The 24,538-nt window shown below is 38.4% G+C and overlaps 2 protein-coding genes across 2 annotated transcripts in view; one reads left to right on the plus strand and one right to left on the minus strand.

Annotated features, from left to right (window-relative positions):
• The window catches only part of PDE6C (phosphodiesterase 6C), a 54,794-nt gene extending 35,320 nt beyond the window's left edge, over window positions 1–19,474 (plus strand). Inside the window, exons 16-23 of the mRNA XM_017876768.1 lie at window positions 8,989–9,089; window positions 12,831–12,938; window positions 13,035–13,098; window positions 15,983–16,057; window positions 16,501–16,584; window positions 16,964–17,113; window position 17,454; window positions 19,285–19,474. Coding sequence (XP_017732257.1) covers window positions 8,989–9,089; window positions 12,831–12,938; window positions 13,035–13,098; window positions 15,983–16,057; window positions 16,501–16,584; window positions 16,964–17,113; window position 17,454; window positions 19,285–19,343 — 642 coding nt within the window. The 3' untranslated portion in view covers window positions 19,344–19,474. The remainder of the gene's footprint in view (window positions 1–8,988; window positions 9,090–12,830; window positions 12,939–13,034; window positions 13,099–15,982; window positions 16,058–16,500; window positions 16,585–16,963; window positions 17,114–17,453; window positions 17,455–19,284) is intronic.
• A 4,146-nt stretch (window positions 19,475–23,620) lies between these two features.
• The window catches only part of LOC108532604 (protein FRA10AC1), a 34,954-nt gene continuing 34,036 nt past the window's right edge, over window positions 23,621–24,538 (minus strand). Inside the window, 1 exon segment of the mRNA XM_017876769.1 lies at window positions 23,621–23,799. Within this exon segment, the coding sequence (XP_017732258.1) occupies window positions 23,757–23,799 (43 nt within the window). The 3' untranslated portion in view covers window positions 23,621–23,756.

Raw genomic sequence — 24,538 nt, forward strand, 5'->3', positions numbered from 1 at the left:
GCTCTGAGAGTTCCAAAGGGAGAAACCACATTTGTGTGAAGACTGTGGCAGCAGAAAGGGGCAAAGAGGGTGGGATCAGAGATGGCTTTCTGCAGGAGCGGCTCTGAGCCCTTTGAATTCATTGTGAATTGCCCATGTTCCGTACTACTAATCTTCCAGAGAGGGTAGTCATTCTTCTTCCCTTGATCAGTTTTATTAAAGGGATATATGGGCATGTGGAAAGTTGTGGATGTTGTCTAATTACACTTTCTTAAGAACGTTCCAAACCAAAAATGATTAAGGTGAGTCATTAAATTGAGGGGAGCACTGTTTTGTCACAAGCAGTGAACTTGTTTAGAATCACATGCTCACTAGGATACATGAGCCCTCTGGAGAGTGGGCTTTTCTCAGTTTTAATAATAATCTTCTATTAAAAGCTCAGGGAGACTATACAGAAAGATATCCAAGTTTAGAGAGAATACTAAATTCTAGGTAATGAAAATCCAAGATGGTCCTCATAAGCCAAGCAGGAAAATCTCATAAGGCAGAGCAACTGGGCAGACACATGGAAAAACAAGAAAACTGCTTGTGTTGTTTTAACAATCTGTGATTGACACAGCACCCCACACCATTGCCATCCCAAACCTGCTGTGGCCTTTCTAATTCTGCAATGCTCTTGGCAAAGCGCTAACCTTGTATGAGTCCAGACGGTGATTCTCAGAAATGGGTACCTGGACCAACTCTTTCGGACTCATTAATTTAACAGGGCAGGGCCAGGCAGGCTATTAAGGCACAGATCCCAGGCCCCATTCTCCACTTACTGACCAGATTTTCTGGAATTTGGGCCTGGGAATCTGTATTGTGAACCAGAACACTTTTAATTCTGATATGCAGACAGAATCTCTCCCTGCAGCAGAATTCACAGCATAGGTAACACCTGTTCTATGAGAATTAAAAGAAGAAGAGGAACTGAAAGTAACTCAGGAATTTAAGAGTAAATTGTTATTACCTAATTTGTTAAAAGTCTTTGTTTTGCTGGTTGGGACAATCTTTGGTTTCTGAGTAAGAATTTTCTGTAAATCTCACTGTTTACATGATACCACAGTGAGGTAGTGTCAAATGTCATGTATCACATAATCATACAGTTACCTACTAAAACAAAATACAGTTTTAAAACACCTGCCAGATATCTAAATGCTTAACACTGGAAGGCTCCTAGTATCTTCAATGTTTTTCCTTCTGGGACTTTGCAGTTTAGAGTAGAGTTACAGTTTTCCATCTGAAGTTTTTTAATGTTATTTACTTTGCAGTCTGAACTGGCTTTGATGGCTATATAAAGACTTATTATTCTTTCTAAAGAGGAATATTGCATCTCAGTAATCTATACCATCTTTTCAAGGACCTCTCTGTAATACCATTCAATCTGCTAATTGCAGACTTTTAAAGCCTTGTCAATAGAGTCGCTAGGCAATGCAGTCACACACAGCCTATTTATGAGCAGTCAACTTGGACATACACACAAAAAGACTGTTACCTATCAGATATTCTTTTTACATTTTGGGGAGACAATGTAGTTCTTCTATTTTTTTCATTGTCTAAAGAAAATATACATACTAAAAATTTTAATTTTTTTAAATAAGGGAAATCCTTGGGATTTATTCAGTAATTTCAGCATTTGTGGGCATTACTCAGACATTTTGTTTTGCATATTATAAGGCTTTGAACTGCAATGTCCTTCTATCCCAGCAGAGGTGGATCCACTGCTTTGAGGAACAGAACTGCCTATACTCTAAACCAGACAGAAATCAATGGTTTAACCTGAATGAATGGGTGGAAACCTTGTTAGCCGAATTTGCATGAGTATAAATTTTAATAGTAGAATATACTATAGAAATGACAAAATATATTGCTCAGCATAAATAACAAAATCCTGTTATTATTCAGAACATCTCTTTCCAAAGTGTATGATAATTTTATTTATGCTTTTTCATACCAACCCCATCAGCCTGCCTCATTTTACACATAGAAATGTGAAAGAGAAATCAAATACCTTGTGTACTGCCAGTAGCAAAGCAAGAACACGTTGGCAATATTCTCTTGTGGGCGTCATAGGGACCACACTGAAGATTAGAATGGCCTGTACTTTCCCTGGCCTCAGCTAACTCGAGAGCCACAATCTGAATGAATTAAAGCCATTTCTACCTGTTTGGGGTGTGCTATGCAGAATTCATATTTCCATTGCCATTTTAATAGTCAGCGAAAATAAAATAGACTCTTTCCGTGAGCAAATAAAAGCAGCTGAGCAAGTCAGGGCCCGTGGCCAGGGACTGGGAATTAGGTCTCCTTTCTCGTCTGGTGCACCTGTCTCCACATAATGTCTTCAACACAATGCTCAAAAACAAATGGAATCTTTCTTACTTACATATGTCTTCAATATTCATTAATAGTTGCAAAAGGCGGCCAGGCGCGGTGGCTCAAGCCTGTAATCCCAGCACTTGGGCGAGGCCGAGAGCGGCGATCACGGAGGTTAGGAGATCCAAGGACATCCCGCTCGGGTAAACACGGGAAACCCCGCGTCTCTTTACTAAAAATACCAAAAAAGAGACTAGCCGGGCGAGGGGTCGGCGCGCCGGTGGCGGGGCCTTGTAGTCCCAGCCTCCTGGGAGGCTGAGGCAGGCGAGGAAAATGGGTAAAACCCCGGAGGCGGGAGCTTGCAGGTGGGAGGCTGAAGGATCCGGCCACTTGCATTTCCATCTGGGCGACAGAGCCAAGACCTCCGCTAAAATAAAAAAAAAAAAAAAAAAAAAAAAAAAAAGTTACACAGGCCCATTATAAAAATTCAAACAATAGGAAAAACATCACAGTCAAATATTTTTTAAATTGCTTCAAATCCTACCATCCAGAAATCAATATTTCATTAACGTCTAATAAACCTCATTGCAGCCACCCTGTGGATATATACAGGAAGTATGGAGAGAAGGGACTTTTGAAAAATGTTATCCCACTACCCAAGCTCTTTTTTAAAGTCAGAATTGGTTTTTAATAGACTTCATTGAAGTATATGTACAATAAACGGCATCTCTTATTTTATTTTTGAGACAGAGTCTCACCCTGTTGCCCAGGCTGGAGTGCAGTAGCGTGATCTCGACTCACTGCAACCTCTGCCTCCTGGGTTCAAGAGGTTCTCGCACCTCAGCCTCCCAAGTAGCTGGGATTACAGGCCTGCACCACCACTATCGGTTAATTTTTGTATTTTTAGTAGAGACAAAGTTTTGCCATGTTGGCCAGGCTGCTCTTGAACCCCCTGACCCCAGGTGATCCACCCACCTTGGCCTCCCAAAGTGCTGGGATTACAGGCGTGAGCCACCACACCTAGCCTAAACTGCATCTCTAGAGTGCCCAGTTCCATGAGTTTTGACTCTTTTATATGCCTGGGAAACCAGCACCACAATCAAGATGCAGAACACTTCTATCACCCAAGTAATTGTTTGTATCATGCCCCTTCACAGCACATCCCACTCTCCACTCCCAGCCCTAGGTGGCAACCATTGAAATGTTTTCAGTTGCTATGGATTAGTTTGCATTTTCTAGATTTTACATAAGTGCAATCATATAATTAGCACAATACTAGAATAATTATGCAATTAAGCACACTCTTTTGCGTTAGTTTCTTTCATGCAGAATAATAATTTTTAGATTACTCATGTTGTGTATATCCATGATTCATTCTTTTTTTTAGAGATGGGGTCTTGCGCTTTTGCCCAGACTGGAGTGCTGTGGCACGGTCATAGCTCTCTGCAGCCTCAACCTCCTGGGCTCAAGCAATCCTCTTACCTCTGCTTCCCAAGTAGCTGGGACAACAGACATGAATCTCTATACCTGGCTAAATTTTTATATTTTTTGTAGAAATGCATTCTTGCTATGTTGCCCAGGCTGGTCTTGAAGTCCTGGGCTGAAGCAATCCTCTCTCCTTGGCCTTCCAAAGCACTAGGATTACAGGTGTGAGCCACTGTGCCTAGCCAATACATTCTTTTTCATTACTAAGTAGAATCTCTTTATCTTAAATAAAAGGTATTGCATTTGACTTTATTTGAATTTAACAGAAGAAATGTTTTTGAAATGGAAGAAATTGCAGAACTTCACATAATGGTGTCTTTATCACAAGAAATGTCAGCTTTTAAAGAGCCCTCTAAAATGAGTAACAAATGACTATGAAAAATTACGAAAAGCTGCAGCTGAGCATTTAGAGGTTTGACATTTTTAAGCTATATGTGTTAACTTTACAGTATCTACTAACTCCCTTCTATGAAATATGAAGAAATTGGTATACTTTTTCCCACATATCTGTTTTATATGGTATTAATTTATTTTTTACCATTATCAATATTTATAAAATTACATTTTGCTCTGTAATTTCCACTACTGTTTATTTTAATTCAACTTTTAATTGAGACCAGTATTTGACTCTACATTTTCATATAAATTTTATAATTGATTTGTCAATTTACCAACACACATACACAAACTTGTTGGTATTTTGGTTGGAATTGCACTGGCTCTATGGATTATTTTGTGTTCTTGTGGTCATTTTACGCATAGGTTTTGCACTTATTCCCCTCTGAAAATTACTCATCCCTGAATGGAGCCAACTATCTGCTGAGTACCGTGGAGAAAGGGCAGGAATGAGCTGGGGAAATCCTCAGCTTCCAATTTGTTGCTCAAACATTCTCTCACCAATTCTAAGGAACACACCTGTATTAGTCAGTTTTTACACTACTATAAAGATATTACCGGAGACTGGGTAATTTATAAAGAAAAGAGGTTTAATAGACTCACAGTTCTGCACTGCTGGGGAGGCCTCAGGAAACTTACAATCATGGCTGAAGGGGAAGGGGAAGCAAGGCATGTCTTACATGGTGGCAGGCAAGAGTGTGTGAGAAAGAGCGAGGAAGTGGCACACTTAAAACCATCAGCTCTTGTGAGAACTCCCTCACTATCACAAGAACAGCGTGGGGGAACTGCCCTCATGATCCAGTCACCTCCTTCCAGGTTCCTCCCTCAACACCTGGGGATTACAATTCAAGATGAGATTTGGGTGGGGACACACAGCCATATCAACACCTCTTTGATTTTGTTTTCTGGAAGTTGGTAAAGCTCATATTGAGTGAAGCCCATGAAGCTCCAGGCCCTCTATTTGGGATCTGGTCATTGCTGTCTGCCTTCCCTCCTTCACTTCTTGTTACCTATCGCAATCTCTTTGGTCTAGGAGATTGAGTATCAGAAGTCAATACTAATGTACATCAGCATAACTTCTCCATCAACTTCTCTTCTACTGTTGTTTTGTGTTGTCAAAGTAGGCCTTGAAAGGACTTCCTTGCTTCTCCTGTGTGCTGGGCACATCTTGAGACCTCTTGCTCTAATTAAAGGATCATTGAGTCTGTGTTTACTTACTAAGCAACAAAAAAAACCAACTTGTGTGCATGTGTGTGTGTGCATGTGTGTGCACGTGTGTATGTCCCACTTTGTTCCAAAGAGGATTTAATGGAGCTTCGAAGAATATATACAACACTAAAGAAAATGAGGACTAATAGAAAAATAAAAATGAGATGAAGCATAGTAGAGGCCATACATACCCAAAATATATAAGATAAGGTACATAAATGTACCTTATTGTATTTATCAGACATGGGCCACAAATTTGGCCAAAACGTTTATCAGACATAGGCCACAAATTTGGCCAAGTGCTTTCTAGCAACTAATACAAAAACAGGAATGGGATATTTTATAAGAATCTATATCCACAACTTAGTAGTCAATTAGAAGTTCTTATTTCAAGAACCTCAGGTGTGAAAGGGAGAACAGAGAAAATCTAAAAGAATGCAGAATTAAGAAAGAGTTTTCAATTAGGAGCCTTGTACATGTTTTAGATAAAATGAAAATGAGTGAGAAGAAAAAGGTATGAATGAAATGCAGATATGTAGTGCTATATACAAAGGAAGCGGTGCTGAAATCGTGACTATAAATCCTTTTTCTTCATTATATCAATTTTTAAAAATCCAGTATTGACTCATTTTGAAATGTAAGAGAATTTTGATAATCTGTCAACTTTAATACAGCTGTTTTATTATTTTGGATTAGAAAAGGTATAATAAACAGTATTTGTTGAATATGTTTCTATGTATTTCTTCATATATAGCTTTTTCTTTCACATTTATTAAAATAGCAACGTGTCCAGGTTTACAAATTAAGCAATATGCACTAAAACAATTGGTGCATAATAAATTTGATTTATTTGATTGGTTGTAGATTATATACCCTGCACCATCTGACACTTGGTAGAGACGAGGAGGTCTCCGTCCCAAGGAATTACTTCTTTGAATTCAGCAGTCTGTTTTGCTTGTTAAAATGATTTAATGTGCTATAAATGTTAGCTTGTCTAAAAGTTTAAGGCATTTTCACACATTCCACCCCTCCCCCTACTTTTTTTCCTAGTATAGCAATCAAGGTTGGCTTTAACTATTATTAATTTGCCAAGTATGTACCTGAATCACATAATAAACATTACTTTGGGAACATAGCAATGTTCATCAGTGAACAAATAAAGTGATTCCCTGATGTCAGTATGCCACTGGATCACCCCAAGTCCAAAGGGAAGGTCATCATTGTTCCAAAATCAGGGGCAGGTTAAGTGGGATCAAAATGACCCCACTTACTTTTCCCCTCCCTGGTAATCCAGACCAGGTTGAAAGAACCTGTATGCAGAAGATTTGGTTCAGAGATTCTGGACTGATATGTCCAATAGGCTTCTGTGAAATGTCCCAAGTAAGAAATTGATTTTGGGGCCGGGCACGGTGGCTCACGCCTGTAATCCCAGCACTTTGGAAGTCCGAGATGGGCGGATCCCTTGAGGTCAGGAGTTTGAGACCAGCCTGGCCAACATGGTGAAAACCCATCTCTACTAAAAAATACAAAAATTAGCTGGGCGTGGTGGCGGGTTCCTGTAATCCTAGCTATTCGGGAGGCTGAGGCAGGAGAATTGCTTGAACCTAGGAGGCAGAGGCTACAGTGAGCCGAGATTGTGCCACTGCACTCCAGCCTGGGCGACAGAGTGAGACTCCATCTCAAAACAAAACAAAACAAAACATTGATTTTGATCCAGATAATCTTTTGTTTATTGTAATTTAAACTGGTCAACACCCATTGTTTCATTCTAGCTATTTTAAAAGTTTAGTTGCTATGATGAACTCATTATGTTGACAAAACAAATCACAATTTTTCTATTACTTATATATGCTTTGTAAAACACCATTTTTCTTGTCCTAGAAAATGTTATCAAAAGATGACTTAAGTGAAGAGTTATATAAGGCATAGTGTAGTGTCTAAAACTTGAGTTCTTGTCCAATTATTGCTTTCTAATATTTCAATCTTCTGAAATGACTGATAGCCATATTTGGTGTTAGGTTTGCAATTCTATTTTTACCTGGAGCTAGCCTCACAACTTTACATAATAATAATAATAATGATCAACAATACATTTTAACAGCAATTTACAGTTTTAAAATGTATTCCCAGTTGTCATTTCATTTGATTCAGCATTCCACAGATATTAATTGAGCATAGACTAAGTGCTAGGCAGTTAGGTGGGGCAGCTGTTATTATGCCTATATGAGAAAACAAATGCTCACAGATGTTAAGTCTCTAGGATTATACGACTGCCAAAGTGGGGAAGCCAGGAAATGAACCTGGGTTCCCTGTTGAGAGGTAATGTAGTGTGATGCAGAGATTAGGAGCACAAACTCTGGAACCATGCTGCACTGGTTTAGACACCAGTTCTGCCACATTCTAGCTGTTTAACCTCGGGCAAGTTACTACTTCACCTCTCTGTGCTGGGGTCTGTTGTGAAGAGATAAGAATATTCACAAAGCACTTAGAGCCTGGTAGGTAGCAAGAATTAAGGAAGTGTTTACTGTTACTATTTGGTGTTCAGGCCAGTATTGTTTTTGGCATTATGCTACTTCTCTCCCCCAGCTTTATATTCTCATTTTCTTTATTTCTTTCTTGTTTTTTGAAACAGGGTCTCGCTCTGTCACCCAAGCTGGAGTGCAGTGGCACAGTCTCAGCTCACTGCCACCTCCAGTTCCCAGGGTTAAGCAATCCTTCCACCTTGGCCTTCTGAATAGGTGGGACCCCAGACACACACCACCACACCCAGCTATTTTTGTATTTTTGTATTTTTAGTAGAGACAGGAGTCTTACCATGTTGCCCAGGCTGGTCTTGAACTCCTGAGCTCAAGCCATCCACCCACCTCAGTCTTCCAAAGTGCTAGGATTACAAGCATGAGCCACCATGCTCAGCCCAATTCTCATTTTCTAGAACACTAAGAAGTGAAGCTGATCTATATGTGAAGAGAGGTAAAGAGAAACTCTTTGAAGAAAGGTCTAGTTAAGTCTTGGTAAAACAGAATTGCATGAAAATATTTTAAGGATAACATGGAAGGATTTCATTATTTTTTCCTACATATACATGAGTATGAGTGTAATTTGCAATTTCTGAAAGAGCAGTGGTTTCTATGATCACTCTAAAATTAGCTGGTAAAGTAACACGTCTGACAGTTGGACTTCTCCCAGAAATTCTTTATTAAAGCTCCTCAATTAATAACAAGCACATTTTAAACCTATTGTTATTTATTTTAATGGTCCTGGAAGAAAACATTTATTTACTCCAAAAACTTTAATACTGATGACATGAATATTGGCTAACAGTATCTATTTTTATAGTTTAAATTAAATTATCTTACTCAAAGTACAGTAGAGGGGTTTACTTAGTCCATGAGATAAAAACTAAAAGCAAACAAAACAAAACAAAACAAAAAAAGCAGGAAAACAAAAACCCAACCAACCAAAAGATGTTGAAAGACTTTTAGATTTTCTTCTTGTTAAGCACAGTTTCATTTGTTCAATCAGAGGCAAATTATTGATTGCATTTTATTGTGAATTTTCACCTTACAGAGTTTAAACATCTTCCAGAACCTAAATAAGCGGCAGTTTGAAACAGTTATTCATTTGTTCGAGGTCGCAATAATAGCAACTGACCTGGCTTTATATTTCAAGTAAGTACATAACTCTGCACAGTGGAATGCCCTATACTCTGTGTGGTTTTGCCTTCCATAAATTATCTGTTGCATTAATGTTAAAAGGCATTTATTCACACACACACGCACAGACACACACACACATACACATTTGCTTTCCTTTTGGATTACCAAGTAGAGTATCTTCAAGACAGATGCCTGCTGGTAAACTTACTAGACATCCAGGAACACATTTTAAAAACATAAGCTCCTAATATTAAGTAGGTTGCTAGCTGAAGAAGTTTGAATTGAAGAATATGCAGCCCAGTTTGTGCCTTGCCAAAAGAGTGAAGCCAAGAGAACTCTCAAGGTGGCTTTTTGTCTAGGTGAATTCTCTATGGTCCAGAATCTGGTATTTTAATGTTTCGGGCTCAGAAATTTAATTCTGTCAAAGTCTGGGAGCTGAAAAATTTTGGTGGCATTGACACACATTAACCAAACTTACAAAACTGAGTCATACATAGCAGAGAGCCAGCCTATTTACAACAGTAATATTGCCAAGGAGACCAGACACTCCCAGTATCTCCACATTTTCTCATAAGTGAACTATAAAGTTGCTTGGTGAAAACAGATTAGAACAAGATGAACTAGTTACAGGATCCAAATATTCAGTGGCTTGGGCATTGTCAAATTATGCCTTTCTGATCCTTCTTCATTAAATTTTTTATTTATTATTATTATATATATTATTATACAGGTCTCACTCTGTCACCTGGGCTGGAGTGCAGTGGCACCACCTCCGGTCACTGCAACCTTGGCCTCCCAGGTTCCAGCAATTCTCCTGCCTCAGCCTCCTGAGCAGCTGGGACTTCAGGCTCCCACCACCACGTCTGGCTAATTTTTGTATTTTTAGTAGAGATGGGTTTCACCATGTTGGCCAGGCTGGTCTCAAACTCCTGACCTCAAGTGATTTGCCCACCTTGCCCTCCCAAAGTGCTGGGATTACAGGCATGAGCCATTGCACTGGGCCTGAATATTTAATTATTAAATAGTTCAACGTGAAAACAAATACTAAGAAGAATAAAATGGATATCCAAATATCCATAGCCCAGACATAACAAATGCTAAATTTTGCCATATTTGCCTCAGATTTTGCTTTATAAGGAGAAAAAAACTAGTGATGCAATTGAGGCATTCCACCCCTACTCCACTATGAAAAACCCCTTCCCTTCTTCCACAAAGATATCATGATGTGTATTCATCATTTCCATCCATGTTTTTATATGGTATTGTTGTTTATTTATTTATTTATTATTTATTTATTTATTTTTATTATACTTCAAGTTCTAGGGTACATGTGCATAACGTGCAGGTTTGTTACATATGTATACTTATGCCATGTTGGTGTGCTGCACCCATCAACTCGTCAGCACCCATCAATTCGTCATTTATATCATGTATAACTCCCCAGTGCAATCCCTCCCCCCTCTCCCCTCCCCATAATAGGCCCCAGTGTGTGATGTTCCCCTTCTCGAGTCCAAGTGATCTCATTGTTCAGTTCCCACCTATGAGTGAGAACATGCGGTGTTTGGTTTTCTGTTCTTGTGATAGTTTGCTAAGAATGATGGTTTCCAGCTGCATCCATGTCCCTACAAAGGACGCAAACTCATCCTTTTTTATGGCTGCATAGTATTCCATGGTGTATATGTGCCACATTTTCTTAATCCAGTCTGTCACAGATGGACATTTGGGTTGATTCCAAGTCTTTGCTATTGTGAATAGTGCTGCAATAAACATACGTGTGCATGTGTCTTTGTAGTAGAATAATTTATAATCCTTTGGGTATATACCCAGTAGTGGGATGGCTGGGTCATATGGTACATCTAGTTCTAGATCCTTGAGGAATTGCCATACTGTTTTCCATAATGGTTGAACTAGTTTACAATCCCACCAACAGTGTAAAAGTGTTCCTATTTCTCCACATCCTCTCCAACACCTGTTGTTTCCTGACTTCTTAATGATTGCCATTCTAACTGGTGTGAGATGGTATCTCATTGTGGTTTTGATTTGCATTTCTCTGATGGTATTGTTGTTTTTTGTTTGGTTTCTTGGTTTTTTTGAGACGGAGTCTCACTCTGTCACCAGGCTGGAGTGCAGTGGCGCAATCTCGGCTTACTGTAACCTCCGCCTCTCGGGTTCAAGTGGTTCTCCTGCCTCAGCCTCCTGAGTAGCTGGGACTACAGGCACGTGCCACCACGCCTGGTTAATTTTTTTTTTTTTTGTATTTTAGTAGAGATGGAGTTTCACCATGTTGGCCAGGATGGTCTCGATCTCCTGACCTCGTGATCCACCCACCTCGGCCTCCCAAAATGTTGGGATTACAGGCGTGAGCCACCTTGCCCGACCTGTTCTGTGTTTTCACATTGTCCATTAAGTATACTGTCTGTACATACCTTTCTGCAACTTGCTTTATTCATGCAACATTGTGTTTCAAAGACTTATCATTGATAATAAATGGAGCTCCAATGCATCCATTTTAACTGAATATTCAACTCTTGAATATTCATAATTAATTTACCCACTCTTCTACTCATAGACATTTCAATTGTTTCTATTTTTTCATCATTACCTACAATGCTGCCTTGTATGTCCCTGTATATATATGAGAGTTTCTCTAAGAAATGTAAAAGTGAGAATGCTGTAGGGTTTGCATGTCTTCAATTCATGCTACATTACAAAACTGCACTCCTGAGTTGTGCCAGTTAGCACTCCCACCCACGTGTACAAGAGTTCCAGCTGAGTGAGGTGGCTCATGCCTGTAATCTCAGCACTTTGGGAGGCCAAGGCAGGAGGATCACTTGAGGCCAGGAATTTGAGACCAGCCTCGTCAACACAGCAAGACCCTGTCTCTACAAAAAAATTAAAAAATTAGCCAGGCATGGTGGAGCATGCCTGTAGTCCCAGCTACCCGGGAGGCTGAAGTGGGAGGATCCCTTAAGCCTAGGAGTTCAAGGCTCCAGTGAGCTAGGATCAAGCCACTCCACTCCAGCCTGAGTGGGAGAGCAAGACTCTGTTTCAAAAAAGAAAAAAAAGAAAAAAGAAAAGTAGAGAAAAATACCATATCTGAAGTACTCTTGAACTCAGCACATTTGAAATTTATTTCGCTAATATAATCAGTGTGAGATAATAGCTTATTGTTCAAATTTGTAGTTTCTTGATTAGCAGTGAGACCAGCTGAATATCCAGGTGTTCTGAGTTCCAACTTTTTGTTGGCTATGTGTTGTGATATCTTCTCATAGTTTGGGGTCTTCGTTTTTAGGTTACGGTCTCTTTTATCATATGTAATTTTTTAATTTACTTTCATTTTTAGAGACAGGGTCTTGCTTTATTGCCCAGGCTGGTTTAAAACTCCCGGCTTCAAGCAATCCTCCCACCTTGGTCTCCCAAGGTGCTGGGATTACAGATGTGAGGTGCTGGGATTACAGATGTGAGCCACTGCACCCGGCCTTGTATGTAACTTTTTCGTTGTAATGTATTCCCAGTTACCTTTTTTTTTTTTCTCCTCTCTTTATGGTTTGTGCTTTTTCTGCCTTAAGCCGTTTCTGAGCCAAAGTTATACCACCATTCTCTGCTCTCTTATCTTCTGGCCCTGTAGACTTTGCTATGTGGACATCACAATGCAAAGTGGGAACATGAAATCTGAAAAGCATGTATTTAAGGTATTTTTTTTTCTCTGTTTTCATATGCTAAAACTGTTGCTCACAGCTGTATCTTTTCTAGGAAGAGAACCATGTTTCAAAAAATTGTTGATGCCTGTGAACAAATGCAAACGGAGGAAGAAGCCATCAAATATGTAACTGTTGATCCAACCAAAAAAGAGATTATCATGTAGGTAGTTAAAATTGTATTTCTCTCCTGTTTTTTTGTAAAAATAACTTATTTTGTACTTATTTCTAGTTTAAAATTTTTTGTTTTCTTCCTAAGGGCAATGATGATGACTGCATGTGACTTGTCTGCTATCACCAAGCCCTGGGAGGTACAAAGTCAGGTGAGTCCAGTTAAGTTTTCTTTTCTGTCACACTGTCAGGTACTGCCTAGGTCCCATGTAAATGTCTACCTAAAAATCTTAGGCAACCTCAGAATTCTGAAAAACTATAAACATTAGTGAGACAGTAGGCAATTTGATTAGGCCCTAGAATAAGGCAAATAGAAAGAACTTTGGAAGGAAAATGCTTTCTTGAAAGAATTCTTTAACGCTGAAACACTGTAAACAATTTATATAAAAGTATCCAAGAAATGTCTGAGTTTTTAAATAGAGGAGTGTATTAGCCTGTTCTCATGCTGCTGCTAATAAAGACATGCCCAAGACTGGTAATTTATAAAGGAAAGAGTTTTAATGAACTCACAGTTCCACATGGCTGGGGAGGCCTCACAATCATGGTGGAAGATGAAGGAAGAGCAAAGGGATGTCTTATGTGGTGGCAGGTAAGAGATAGCGTATGCAGGGGAACTCCCCTTTATAAAACCATCAGATCTTGTGAGACTTACTTAGTATCACTAGAACAGCACGGGAAAGATTTGCCCCCATGATTCAATTACCTCCCACTGGGTCCTTCCCATGAATTGGGAATCATGGGAACTACAATTCAAGATGAGATTTGTGTGGGGACATAGCCAAACTATATCAATGAGATGTCAGAACAAGATCAGGATGCATCGTTAGTGTTTTCCTCTATCAAGGGTGTTTTTGCTCCCACAGTCTCTTCTTCAATGTGCTGTGAATTATAAGAAGGCACTGACTGTGACATGATGTCTAAGGTTGCCTTCCACAGAAGTTTTTCCCCCACCTTGGGGAGGCACTAGTCTACCACTTGCTTTCTTACTAATTGGATGAAAAAAATCTCTTTTTCCTCCAATAATTTCTAGGGAAACCCCTAAGCAGAAGAGAGCCCAGAATTAAATGGGTTTAACTGTTAAAGTGGGTTGTATCTTTTTAAAAAGATAGAATAATTGGAACTCATTGTAGGGGAGAAAAAATATCTATTTCTCACCCATCCTAGGTTCATGACTGAGGCCCCTATAACAAAAGACAGATTAACAAGAGAAAAGCATACACATTTATTTGTTTTATATGTAATACAGGAGCCTTCTTAAGGAAACAAAGACCCTAAGAAACAGTTTAAACTTGTATATTTTATGCTAGGTTGGATGAAGTAGATAGTCACAGAGAAACAGAATTCAACAAAGAGGGTATGATCTAATCGTGGGGCAGCTTAGCAAGGACAATTTGTTCAGATTATTCTTGGCATCTTTGTGTCTCTGGCTCCTTTCCTCCAGGAATAGGGAGGGCACCTCTTGAATGAAGGTCTTATTATCTGCTTCAGGGGAAGGTCGGAAAATCCTTACCTGGTTTTATGAGCTACTTCAGGGGAAAAGGTGGGGGGAAGGTGAGACTGATCTTCCTGCTGCTTTAGTTTCCTCAAATTCCATCATCTTAAAATATTTTGGGACAGGGTGTCCTGAACTCCGTCACCATCAAGTCCAAAGCCAAACACTTCCTCTCCTTCTTCCTGCTCTTCTCGACATGCCTGCTCTTCTTCCTCTGTTCTTTATTGATGTGGTCACCTAAGCTAGAAACCTGAGGTCTTGCTTGAGCTTATCTCCCTCATTTCAAAATCATTTCTATCACCCTTGCTAGTACCTCAGTTCAGACTTTTATCAGAACTGTGGTGGCAGCCTCCTAATAGATCCTCACATCAACTCCACAACTCATCCTCTGACTTGCTTCCATGATGTCTCTACACAGAGCTCAGCTCAGCCATTCTACTCCTTAAAAGCCTCATACTCCCCATTGCCAGAGGTTTCCAACTTTTTTTCCCCAAAGAAGTAAAGTCTATTTTCTCCCAACAAAACTTGCCCAAAGATCACTTATAAAAGAGAAAAAAGTAAAGCTACTTTAGCTTTCATCTCTCTTGGCCTCCACCTTCTTGGGTCCTAGAGCACTTCAGAGGAACCCTAGGCTCCAAGAGTAAAAAGCAATGGCCTAGAGAATCAAATTCAAGCTTCCCGGCAAAATTTACATGGCCTGTCACTGCCTGTCCTTAACTCACACTCCCAGAATCATTTCCCATCACCTTCTCTCATGTCATTGCTTCACACTGTACTCACGGAAGCTTTGTACGTTCCATTTTATCTCTGCAAATATTCTTCCCCTCCTCTTTTCCTGGAAAACTACTCTTATTCTTGACCATACAACATAAATGCTACCTCCTTCCTTCATGAAACTTATCTTTACTCCCTTCTCCCTGACCCATAGCACTTATAATATTACAGTTACAGCACTTACCACATTGTATACATGACTGTCTTCACTAGACTGTGAACATTTTAAAGAAAAAGATCGTGCCATATTCCTCTTGGCAAGCCTGGATCATGCCAATGTAAAGGCAGCTAGCAGGTGTTCAATGAACTTGATAAATATTTTTTTTAGTGATATAAATTAATGCTGGAATATCCTCACACTGTAATTAGGTAAAGCTACATACTAATGGGTGTATGTGACATGTGCATTCACAGATATATACTAGATGCTAACAGATAGGACAAAGAAGAACTTGGGAAGTGTTGGAACTTGAAGCATAATCTTTAATCCTCTTATTTCTCCTTTTCATTGGTGAGAAGTGGCGGCAATAGTAAATGGGAGATAGATACTCCCAGAATAAGCCTACAACACTGAAATAGGAAGAAAAAGCTCCCCTTTCCCATTTCAATATAATCTGTAAATGACCTCTTTTTAAAACTTAAGAGCATATGGTTTGATAGCGCCTCAAGCATTGATTGTAAACTTGATCCTTAAATGTCACTTGTACTAATAAAATTCAAGTTCTCTATTCATAAGTGGATTTAGTGAACCAAGCTTTTCTCATCTGCAGGTAGCACTTATGGTTGCAAATGAATTTTGGGAACAAGGAGATCTGGAGAGAACAGTATTGCAGCAACAACCCATTGTAAGACCTTGACATAAAAATGCATTACTTATTAAAAGTTATCAGGACAGGCCGGGCTCGGTGGCTCATGCCTGTAATCCCAGCACTTTGGGAGGCCGAGGTGGGTGGATCATGAGGTCAAGAGATTGAGACCATCCTGGCCAACATGGTGAAACCCCATTTCTACTAAAAATACAAAATTAGCTGGCCATGGTGGTGCGTGCCTGTAGTCCCAGCTACTTGGGAGGCTGAGACAGGAGACTCGCTTGAACCTGGGAAGCAAAGGTTGCAGTGAGCTGAGACCGTGCCACTGCACTCCAGTCTGGAGACAGAATAAGACTCTGTCTCAAAAAAAAAAACAAAACAAAACAAAAAAAAAAACCCAAAGTTATCAGGACAAATCAGTCTGTTTTGTTCACTACATCTTAGAAACCTGTCTTAAAAGGATTTATTTCTCTTTCTAGCCTATGATGGACAGAAACAAAAGAGATGAACTACCTAAACTTCAAGTTGGATTTATTGATTTTGTTTGTACTTTTGTATATAAGGTAAGTAAGCAAATTATTTGAATGAAATAAACATTTGGATGAGAATTTTTCTTTCAAACTATCACCAAAATTTAAAAGTCACCCATATGGAAAGCCATCAGGGGTGTCATTGTTTCTCCAAAGCAGTTTGAGGTTTTACCCTAATCTCATTCAGGGCTGGAATAAAAGGAGAGAACTCAGATGTGAGCGAATTGAACACTTCGTTAGGCAGGCAGGAAAGACATCACCTGTCTCTTTCCCAAACTTCAGTCCCAGGGTTAAACTTATCCTAGCAGCTCTGAGTGCTGTAACAATTCCTTACAGCTCCTTCTCTGCATATGAAAGATGCTGATAATTAACTGTATGATTTATGTAGTTTCTGACCTAAAATTCTCTTTAGGAGTTCTCACGGTTTCACAAAGAAATCACACCTATGCTGAGTGGTCTTCAGAATAACAGAGTAGAATGGAAATCTCTAGCTGATGAGTATGATGCAAAGATGAAAGTCATTGAAGAGGAGGCAAAAAAGCAAGAAGAAGGAGCCGAAAAGGTTAGATGGGCTCTGTTTTGCTCCCTGTAATTTAGCCAGAAGCTAGGCTGAGCTTAGTGGCACGTGACAAAGGCATAGAGTCACTACAAACAGAAAACCTGCTTTACTGGTGCAGACTGATAATTTTAAGAGGTTGACTACTGGTTTTCAGGTTCCCGCCCACCCCCACCCCCCGAGCCCCGCCAGAAACAACATCTTATGTATAACTCCAGATAGAACTGACCGGTCCAGCTGAAGTAGAGGTTGGAGCTAGGCTTCCTCATCCTTCTAGAAGGTGGCTCCTCTACAGAACACTGGGTGTTTAGGAATAATATGAAAACCACAGAATCTGTGGGATTAGGGTTAGGTGAGAAAAAACTTTTTGTCCCATCATTATACATTAGCTGTGAGACTTTGGGCAACTTGCTTAACCTCGCTGAGCTTAATATTCTTCTCCATGTAATGAGGTGGTTTTATAGATCTTCAGCTTAAGGAAGCCCTACATGTAGAGTAAGGCTGAAATTGCCTGTCTCCCAAATGTCTCCACATTGGGAAATGTTTTTCTGGCATGAGATTCCTGTGCCATTTTTTTCTGGCATGAAATTTCTATTCCTAAAGTCACTTTGTCAAGTTTAATGTTGTTTTTGGATTCTTAAAATGCTTAAGATTAACTATTAGTTCATCAAATAGCCAAAACATCATCTTGAAAGTGGAATGCTAATTTCTGTCTTGAAAGTTAATCACTCTAAAGGTTTTGTAAGCAATTGTTACTGCTTAACAAAGAAATCATCTCTATGCGGAAAGGCCCTGACACGTTCCTTTTAGGTAGTTCTACTGCATTTAGTGAAATTTTAAATAATTTGTAGAAGAAAATACTTTTCTTAACAAAGTTAAGGATGTTCTTCAACAGAATAAAAACAGGAGTTTCTGACTTCTTGCTATCCATTCATTTGTGTGAATCAGACGTCTTCTCTCTAGAAAGCCCTGTGTTAGGCAGGCCCTGGGGAAAGATGGGATCCTTTATCTTGAACAATTTACCATTTGGTGGAGGAACTAAACATTGTGAACCAATGCACAGTTAATGATCTCAAAGAAAGCACTTGTGTGTACATGGGGCATGGAGAAGGCTTTCCTGAAAACAGGCATGGGGAAGAAGAATAAGTCCAAAGGCTTGGAGTAGGAATAAGCTTGGTGCAATTGAAAAATTTTTAAGCTGATATGGCTGGAGTCTAGAGAGCAGAGTGCAAAGTACATATGAAGCTGGTAGTGCAGGTAGCTGCCAGATACTGTATTACCTTGAAAGCTGGGCTAAAAATGTTCGTGTGTCATTTGAGAGATTTAAAGGAAGATACGATTTGCATTTCAAAAGATAAGTGATTTTACCCAGCAAGTGAAAAGTGAGGGTATTTCTTAGTACTACTGGATTTAACCTTTATCTCAACTTTATTATGAAGAGATGATCAGGTCCTTTAAGTGACCTCTGACATTGGATATGGCTCTATACTTTATTTGCATAAAAATTTACTTCTGAGTTTTTTTCTACTACACAGAGAATTCTTTGTGGACTAAGATCATTATTTTGTATTGCCAGGCATGGAGCTTTGTGGATCAAGCTCAGATTTCCAGATTGCATTGTCTCAGTGAGAAACTAAGATGTTAACTGGCCAACCATTTATCAGATTCTATTTTTTATTTATTTATTTTTTTGAGACGGAGTCTCACTCACCCTGTCACCCAGACTGGAGTGCAATGGCTTGATCTCAGTTCATTGCAACCTCTGCCTCCCAGATTCAAGCAATCCTCCCACCTCAGCCTCCTGAGTAGCTGAGTAGTTGGGATTACAGGCACATGCCACCACACTCAGCTAATTTTTATATTTTTAGTAGAGACAAGGTTTCACCATATTGACCAGGCTGGTTTTGCACTCCCAACCTCAAGGGATCCGCCCGCCTCGGCCTCCCAAAGTGCTGGGATTACAGGCAGGAGCCACTGCACCCAACCCAGATTCTATTTTTTGAATGGACCAACTCTGAATATGAATTCAAGTTTTTACATGGTCAAATCCACAGTACTTGCTAGGTTAAAATGACTAATTAGTCTATAAAGTTGACACTACTATCATGGGAGTGTTAGAATAAAAACACTATATATCCATTAACTCCTAACAATATTGCTTTCCTTGATTTTACTAGCTGCTGAAGATTCAGGAGGTGCTGATGATAAAAAGTCCAAAACATGTTTAATGTTGTAATATAATCTAACTGGTCCAAACTTCAAATATCCTTTTACCTTTGAAGAAAACCAGAAAATATTCAAAAGAACTTCAACAAATCATCAAGTAACAGAGTAAGAGAACTTCAGAAAAACTACCCTGTGACTATGAAGAAAATATATATTGCTAGCCCAAAAACCCAAGGGCAAAATAAAGTTCAACAAAAGTGCAAAATATGACAAAATGGGTACATTTTGGTGCCAATTTAAGTTAAAAAATATGCAATCCTGAAACTAGTCACAAATTCTTTTTTAAAACATTAATTGTATTTATTTGCTAAGGCTGCTATAACAAAGTACCACAGACTGGGTGCTTAACCAATAGAAATGTATTTTCTCAAAGTCTTGGGGGCTGGAAGTTCAAGATCAAGGAGTTGGCAGGGTTGGCCTCTTGGGAGGTCTCTCAACTTGGTTTGCAGATGGCCATCTCCTCCCTGTGTCTTCACATGGTCTTCCCTCTGTGTGTCTGTGTCCTAATCTCCTTTTCTTATAACGACTCCAGTAGGACTGGATTAGGGCCTACACATGTGACCTCATTTTAGTCTTAATTACCTCGTTAATGGCCTTATCTCCAAATACAGTCACATTCTGAGGTACTGGGGATTGGGACTTAAATATATGAAATGGGTAAGGGGTGGAGGAGACACAATTCACCCACAACATTCGTAACTGTGATTCACACCTCGAGCCACTCCCTGAACTAAAAACTCTCAACATGTCTTAATAAAAGAGTAAACGCAATACAGAGTGTATAGTGTTGTAAATATGGTATAGAAAATAAAGTAATGAAGTCATTTTATTCAATGTTATTCCATCTGAAATGCTTATCCATTTCCTCTACTTTTACCTTTGAGAATGGAACGATGACCAAACTATTTTTTGGCAGTTTATTAAAACTATGCCTTTGTCCTATACTCCACCTTCAAAGTTTGAAATCAATTATTTTGGGTGTAACTAAGAATATTTTTTATGGTTCAGAACGATTCTTTTCATTAAAAAGATTATCAATGCACAAGATACTAACCGGATAATCGTAATGCAAGTTAAAGCAGCTAATGAATATTATGCATTAAGAAGCATGTGATTGGATTATGCAAGAACCTTGTTATCAAAATAGTGGCGAAAACTTCAACCAAGATGACTTCCTAAAAATGATTAATAGAACTACCTACCAGGCATTCTAAATATTAAATTGTTAAGGGAAACTAAGGGCGATCAACTACTTCCACTGCATGGTATATGTCTGTCCAGATATTAGAGAAATTAAGATTTCTTCCTTTAGTTATCTATAATCATAGATAAAATTAGAAAACAGAATAATAATATAGTTATGCCATATATTTTGTCATAGATTTTTTTTTTGTCACAAGCTATCTACATTCTAATGAATTGAAGATCAATGAACCTATATATTTTGTAATAGACAAGATAATGTTCAATTTTGAGCAGCCAAGAAATGAATCACCATTTGTTTTATTTTTATAAGTTAGGTACTCAGAATTGCAAGACAGCTTCTCTTACATTAGAATGTAAAGTTTATGAGGAAAGATTTTTGTCTATTTTGTCCGTTTTGTTCACAGCTCTATTTTGGCACCTAGAGCAGTGCCTGGCACAAGGTAGGCACTCAGTAATATGAATGAATACTATGTGAATAAATGTTACAACAAACAGATATAAATAAGGTATGACAGTAAGTCATATGTACACTCAAATGAGTATTGTTTATTAATCAACTTAGCTAAGTGATGCATGCTCTCTCATTTCCACTGCTTAAAATAATTGTGAAACTCCACTTCCAGAATCACTATTATTTTAAAAACCATGTAAGACACTTTATTCCTTTAGCCCTATGTAATTTTGGACCCCAAAATATCAGTCAGCTCAAACAACTTCCCCTCCTTAGTCACCAGAAATTGTATTGAGGGTAGGGATGTTGACCACCGAATGTCTGCCAAATACATGAACTCTGTATAAGAGCGAGTGTAAGAAGGCCTAACTTCAATACCCCCAGACAAGTGGTCTACTGACCACCACTGACTGCACTATAGTGAAGTTTGAGACAGGTATGTAGGAGAATTACTATTTAAACTCATAGTATTAGAGGCCTTTTCAAGACTCCTTAAAAACATGACTCTCATTATCTGTCATTGTGCATGAGTGGACTAAGTGTTGTGATTTTATATAAATTTATAAATGAGCCTGATGTCATAAACCTACTTGAAATACCAAATACACTGATCTATTTTTAAAGGGTCTTTAGATATTCTTCCTAGTTAAATTCTTAATTTTAATTTTGCAGGAATTTTATTTTCTGACAACCACTAAACAATGGACATATTTTTACCATATGAATGTTTAACTGCATATATTCTACTACTAATATCAGTCTTGCTGCTGGACATTTCAAACACTTTTCCTCAGAAATATAGATTGATTTTTACATACTACAAGTAGTGAAGTTAAAAAAAAATTTCTTCAAGAAGTGAGAGGACTATCAAACAATGTTAAACACTGATAAACCCAACACTGATTTACTTTTCTGAAACAGGTTCAGAAATGATTGCCTAATTACTTCCTAGATGGTTCCTTTACAGCCATGCCCAGCTCAGTGCCTCACACATAACAGAAGCCTGATAAATATTTGTGGAATTAATGAATAACAACTGTTTAATAAAAGGAAAATCTCTGATAATAACCATTTTAAAATAAGATACCAAATTACTTATTTTGCAGTTTAATGCCAATCATTCCATGTTTAAATGTTGTTTAAAATAGTATATCTTCAATAAAATACCTGCTTATGTTCAGTTCATTTTCTATATGTTCTTTCTCTTATTCATCAAGTCAAGCATCTTCTCCTATATCTATCCATTTGCTCTTTATAAAAGCAGATCTTTACCTGTTTTCAGAAATCAATAAACGCTTTTGAAAACCAGATTTTTGAAAATTTGAAATTTATGTACTTTTCCTCCAAAAAACATACACAGAAGTTTACACATAGCTTCTAAAAAGGCTTGGATCTCCTGAAGTACCTCCATAGACCCTTGCAAGTAGGATCTTATGTTAAGAAGTTAACATTTTATAATATATTTCTGCACAGAAGTTCTATTAGTCCATTTTCACACTGCTGATAAAGACACACCGGAGACTGGGGAAGAAAGAGGTTTAGCTGGACTTACAGTTCCACATGGCTGGGAAAGCCTCAGAATCATGGTGGGAGGCAAAAGGCACTTCTTACTTGGCAGCAGCAAAAGAAAATGAGAAGGATGCAAAAGCAGAAGCCCCTGATAAAACCATCATATCTCATGAGACTTACTCACTACCACAAGAACAGTATGGGGGAAACTGCCCCTTTGATTCAAATTATCTCTCACCGGATCCCTCCCATAACATGTGGGAATTATGGGAGTACACATTCAAGATGAGATTTGGGTGGGGACACAGAGCCAAACCATATCAGAATTATATTCATATTTGCATGAGTGTATCTGAGGTAAGATATACGCACATCATATTATTCAGTTAAATTATTATCTTATTGCATAATCTCTGCTGGGGAGTCAGTTTTGTGAACACATGAACTGTTTTAGACTAGTAGGACCTCACTGGCTCCCTGTGGTAATCATTTACTGAATAGTAAATTATCCACAGACTAGGAAGTCTAATTTGATTATAACAAACTCTCTTAAGTGGTAGAGGTTAAGAAGGAAGCAAGAGACAGGTTAGCTAAAAACCTCAAAAAGCAGCCGAAAATAGGTGGTAATGGGAAAGCAGGTACTTAAAAGATGGGTGCCAGTTTATCAATGGGGAAGACAGAGGTTAAAGACATACATAATCTACTTTAATCCTAGTAATTTAAAATAACTGGCAGAACATGGTGGCTCACACCTGCAATCCCAGCACTTTGAGAGGCCAGGGTGGGAGGAATGCATAAGGCCAGGAGTTTGAATACCAGTCTGGGCAACACAAGAGGACTCTGTTTCTACAAAAGAAAAAAATTAAAAACAAACAAACAAATCCAGTATTGGTGGCTCTAAAAAACAGAAAAAGAAAAAACAATAAAATAAAATAATAAAGGCAAGAGAAGATAAATAATGAAGGCAGTGCAAAAAAACCTACAAAATGTAGGAGCAATGGAATCTGTCCAGCTCTATCCTCTAGGAGCTAGATAAAACAGAATTGTAGATAAGCAATTGAAAAGATATTTAAAGGACAGGAAAGTCTTTAATTGAACTAATGAATTTCCAAAGCATCTGACATTCTGAGAGAACCTAGATTTTTATTTCCAAAGACAAACCACACAAGCTGTAACTCGCAGATAAAAACTTACATGAAATTTCAAATTGCATGAAGTTTAAAACTTCATGAAGTTTCACATTAAGTTTCTCTCGTCTTATAGAAACAAATCCTGAAAATACTCATCAAATTCTTCTTCCCTATTTAAAAAAAAAGCATACATATTAAGATCGATAAATAGAGTAAAAAAATTACTACATGATACATTATACGAGATTAATAAAAATAAAATACTTTAAGTCAACATATTGGCTGCTTCTGCTATATATCAATATATTCCCATGATTCAGCCATCAAATAATTCTTAGTTTCTAGAATAATCATAACTATACCCAGATTGATTAAAATAAAAATATTTCATATGTTGGCACCTCTCCCTAAATATATTACCTAAAATTTTGCTTTGAAATACCTGTAAAATGTCATTGCTTCTCTTTACTTTTTGGGCTTACTTTATAACTTCTCTGTTCATTCTCATTTTAAATTATAGTCTGCTCAAGAAGTGAATAAAAAAGAAACTTTTAAGGAAAAATGTAAGCCTAAGATATACTGGGGAACTGGGTAAATCTCCTTAGGCTGTAGTTTTTATACTACACTGAGCATAGTAAATGTATTATGTATTTGTAGCAGTAAATATTATTTTACTTTTAAAAGACCAGTGTGACAGCAGTATAGCAGTGTAGAAGTGTACTTCCCATGCAAGGGGCTCCCTTGCATAGGTTTATGATAATCACAGTATGATGGAATAGGCTTCTCTGGAAGCTTAGGAAACAGCCATCTCTGAAGAAATCCAATCAAGGACTAGAGGGTCATCTGTTAAAGTGAACTGATTAAAGATTTATTTACCAGGCGGAAGCTGGACGTGTTGGCTCTTACGAC

The sequence above is a fragment of the Rhinopithecus bieti genome, unplaced genomic scaffold (genome assembly GCF_001698545.2).
Source record: "Rhinopithecus bieti isolate Rb0 unplaced genomic scaffold, ASM169854v2 scaffold_9383, whole genome shotgun sequence".
NCBI classification, from domain to species: domain Eukaryota; kingdom Metazoa; phylum Chordata; class Mammalia; order Primates; family Cercopithecidae; genus Rhinopithecus; species Rhinopithecus bieti.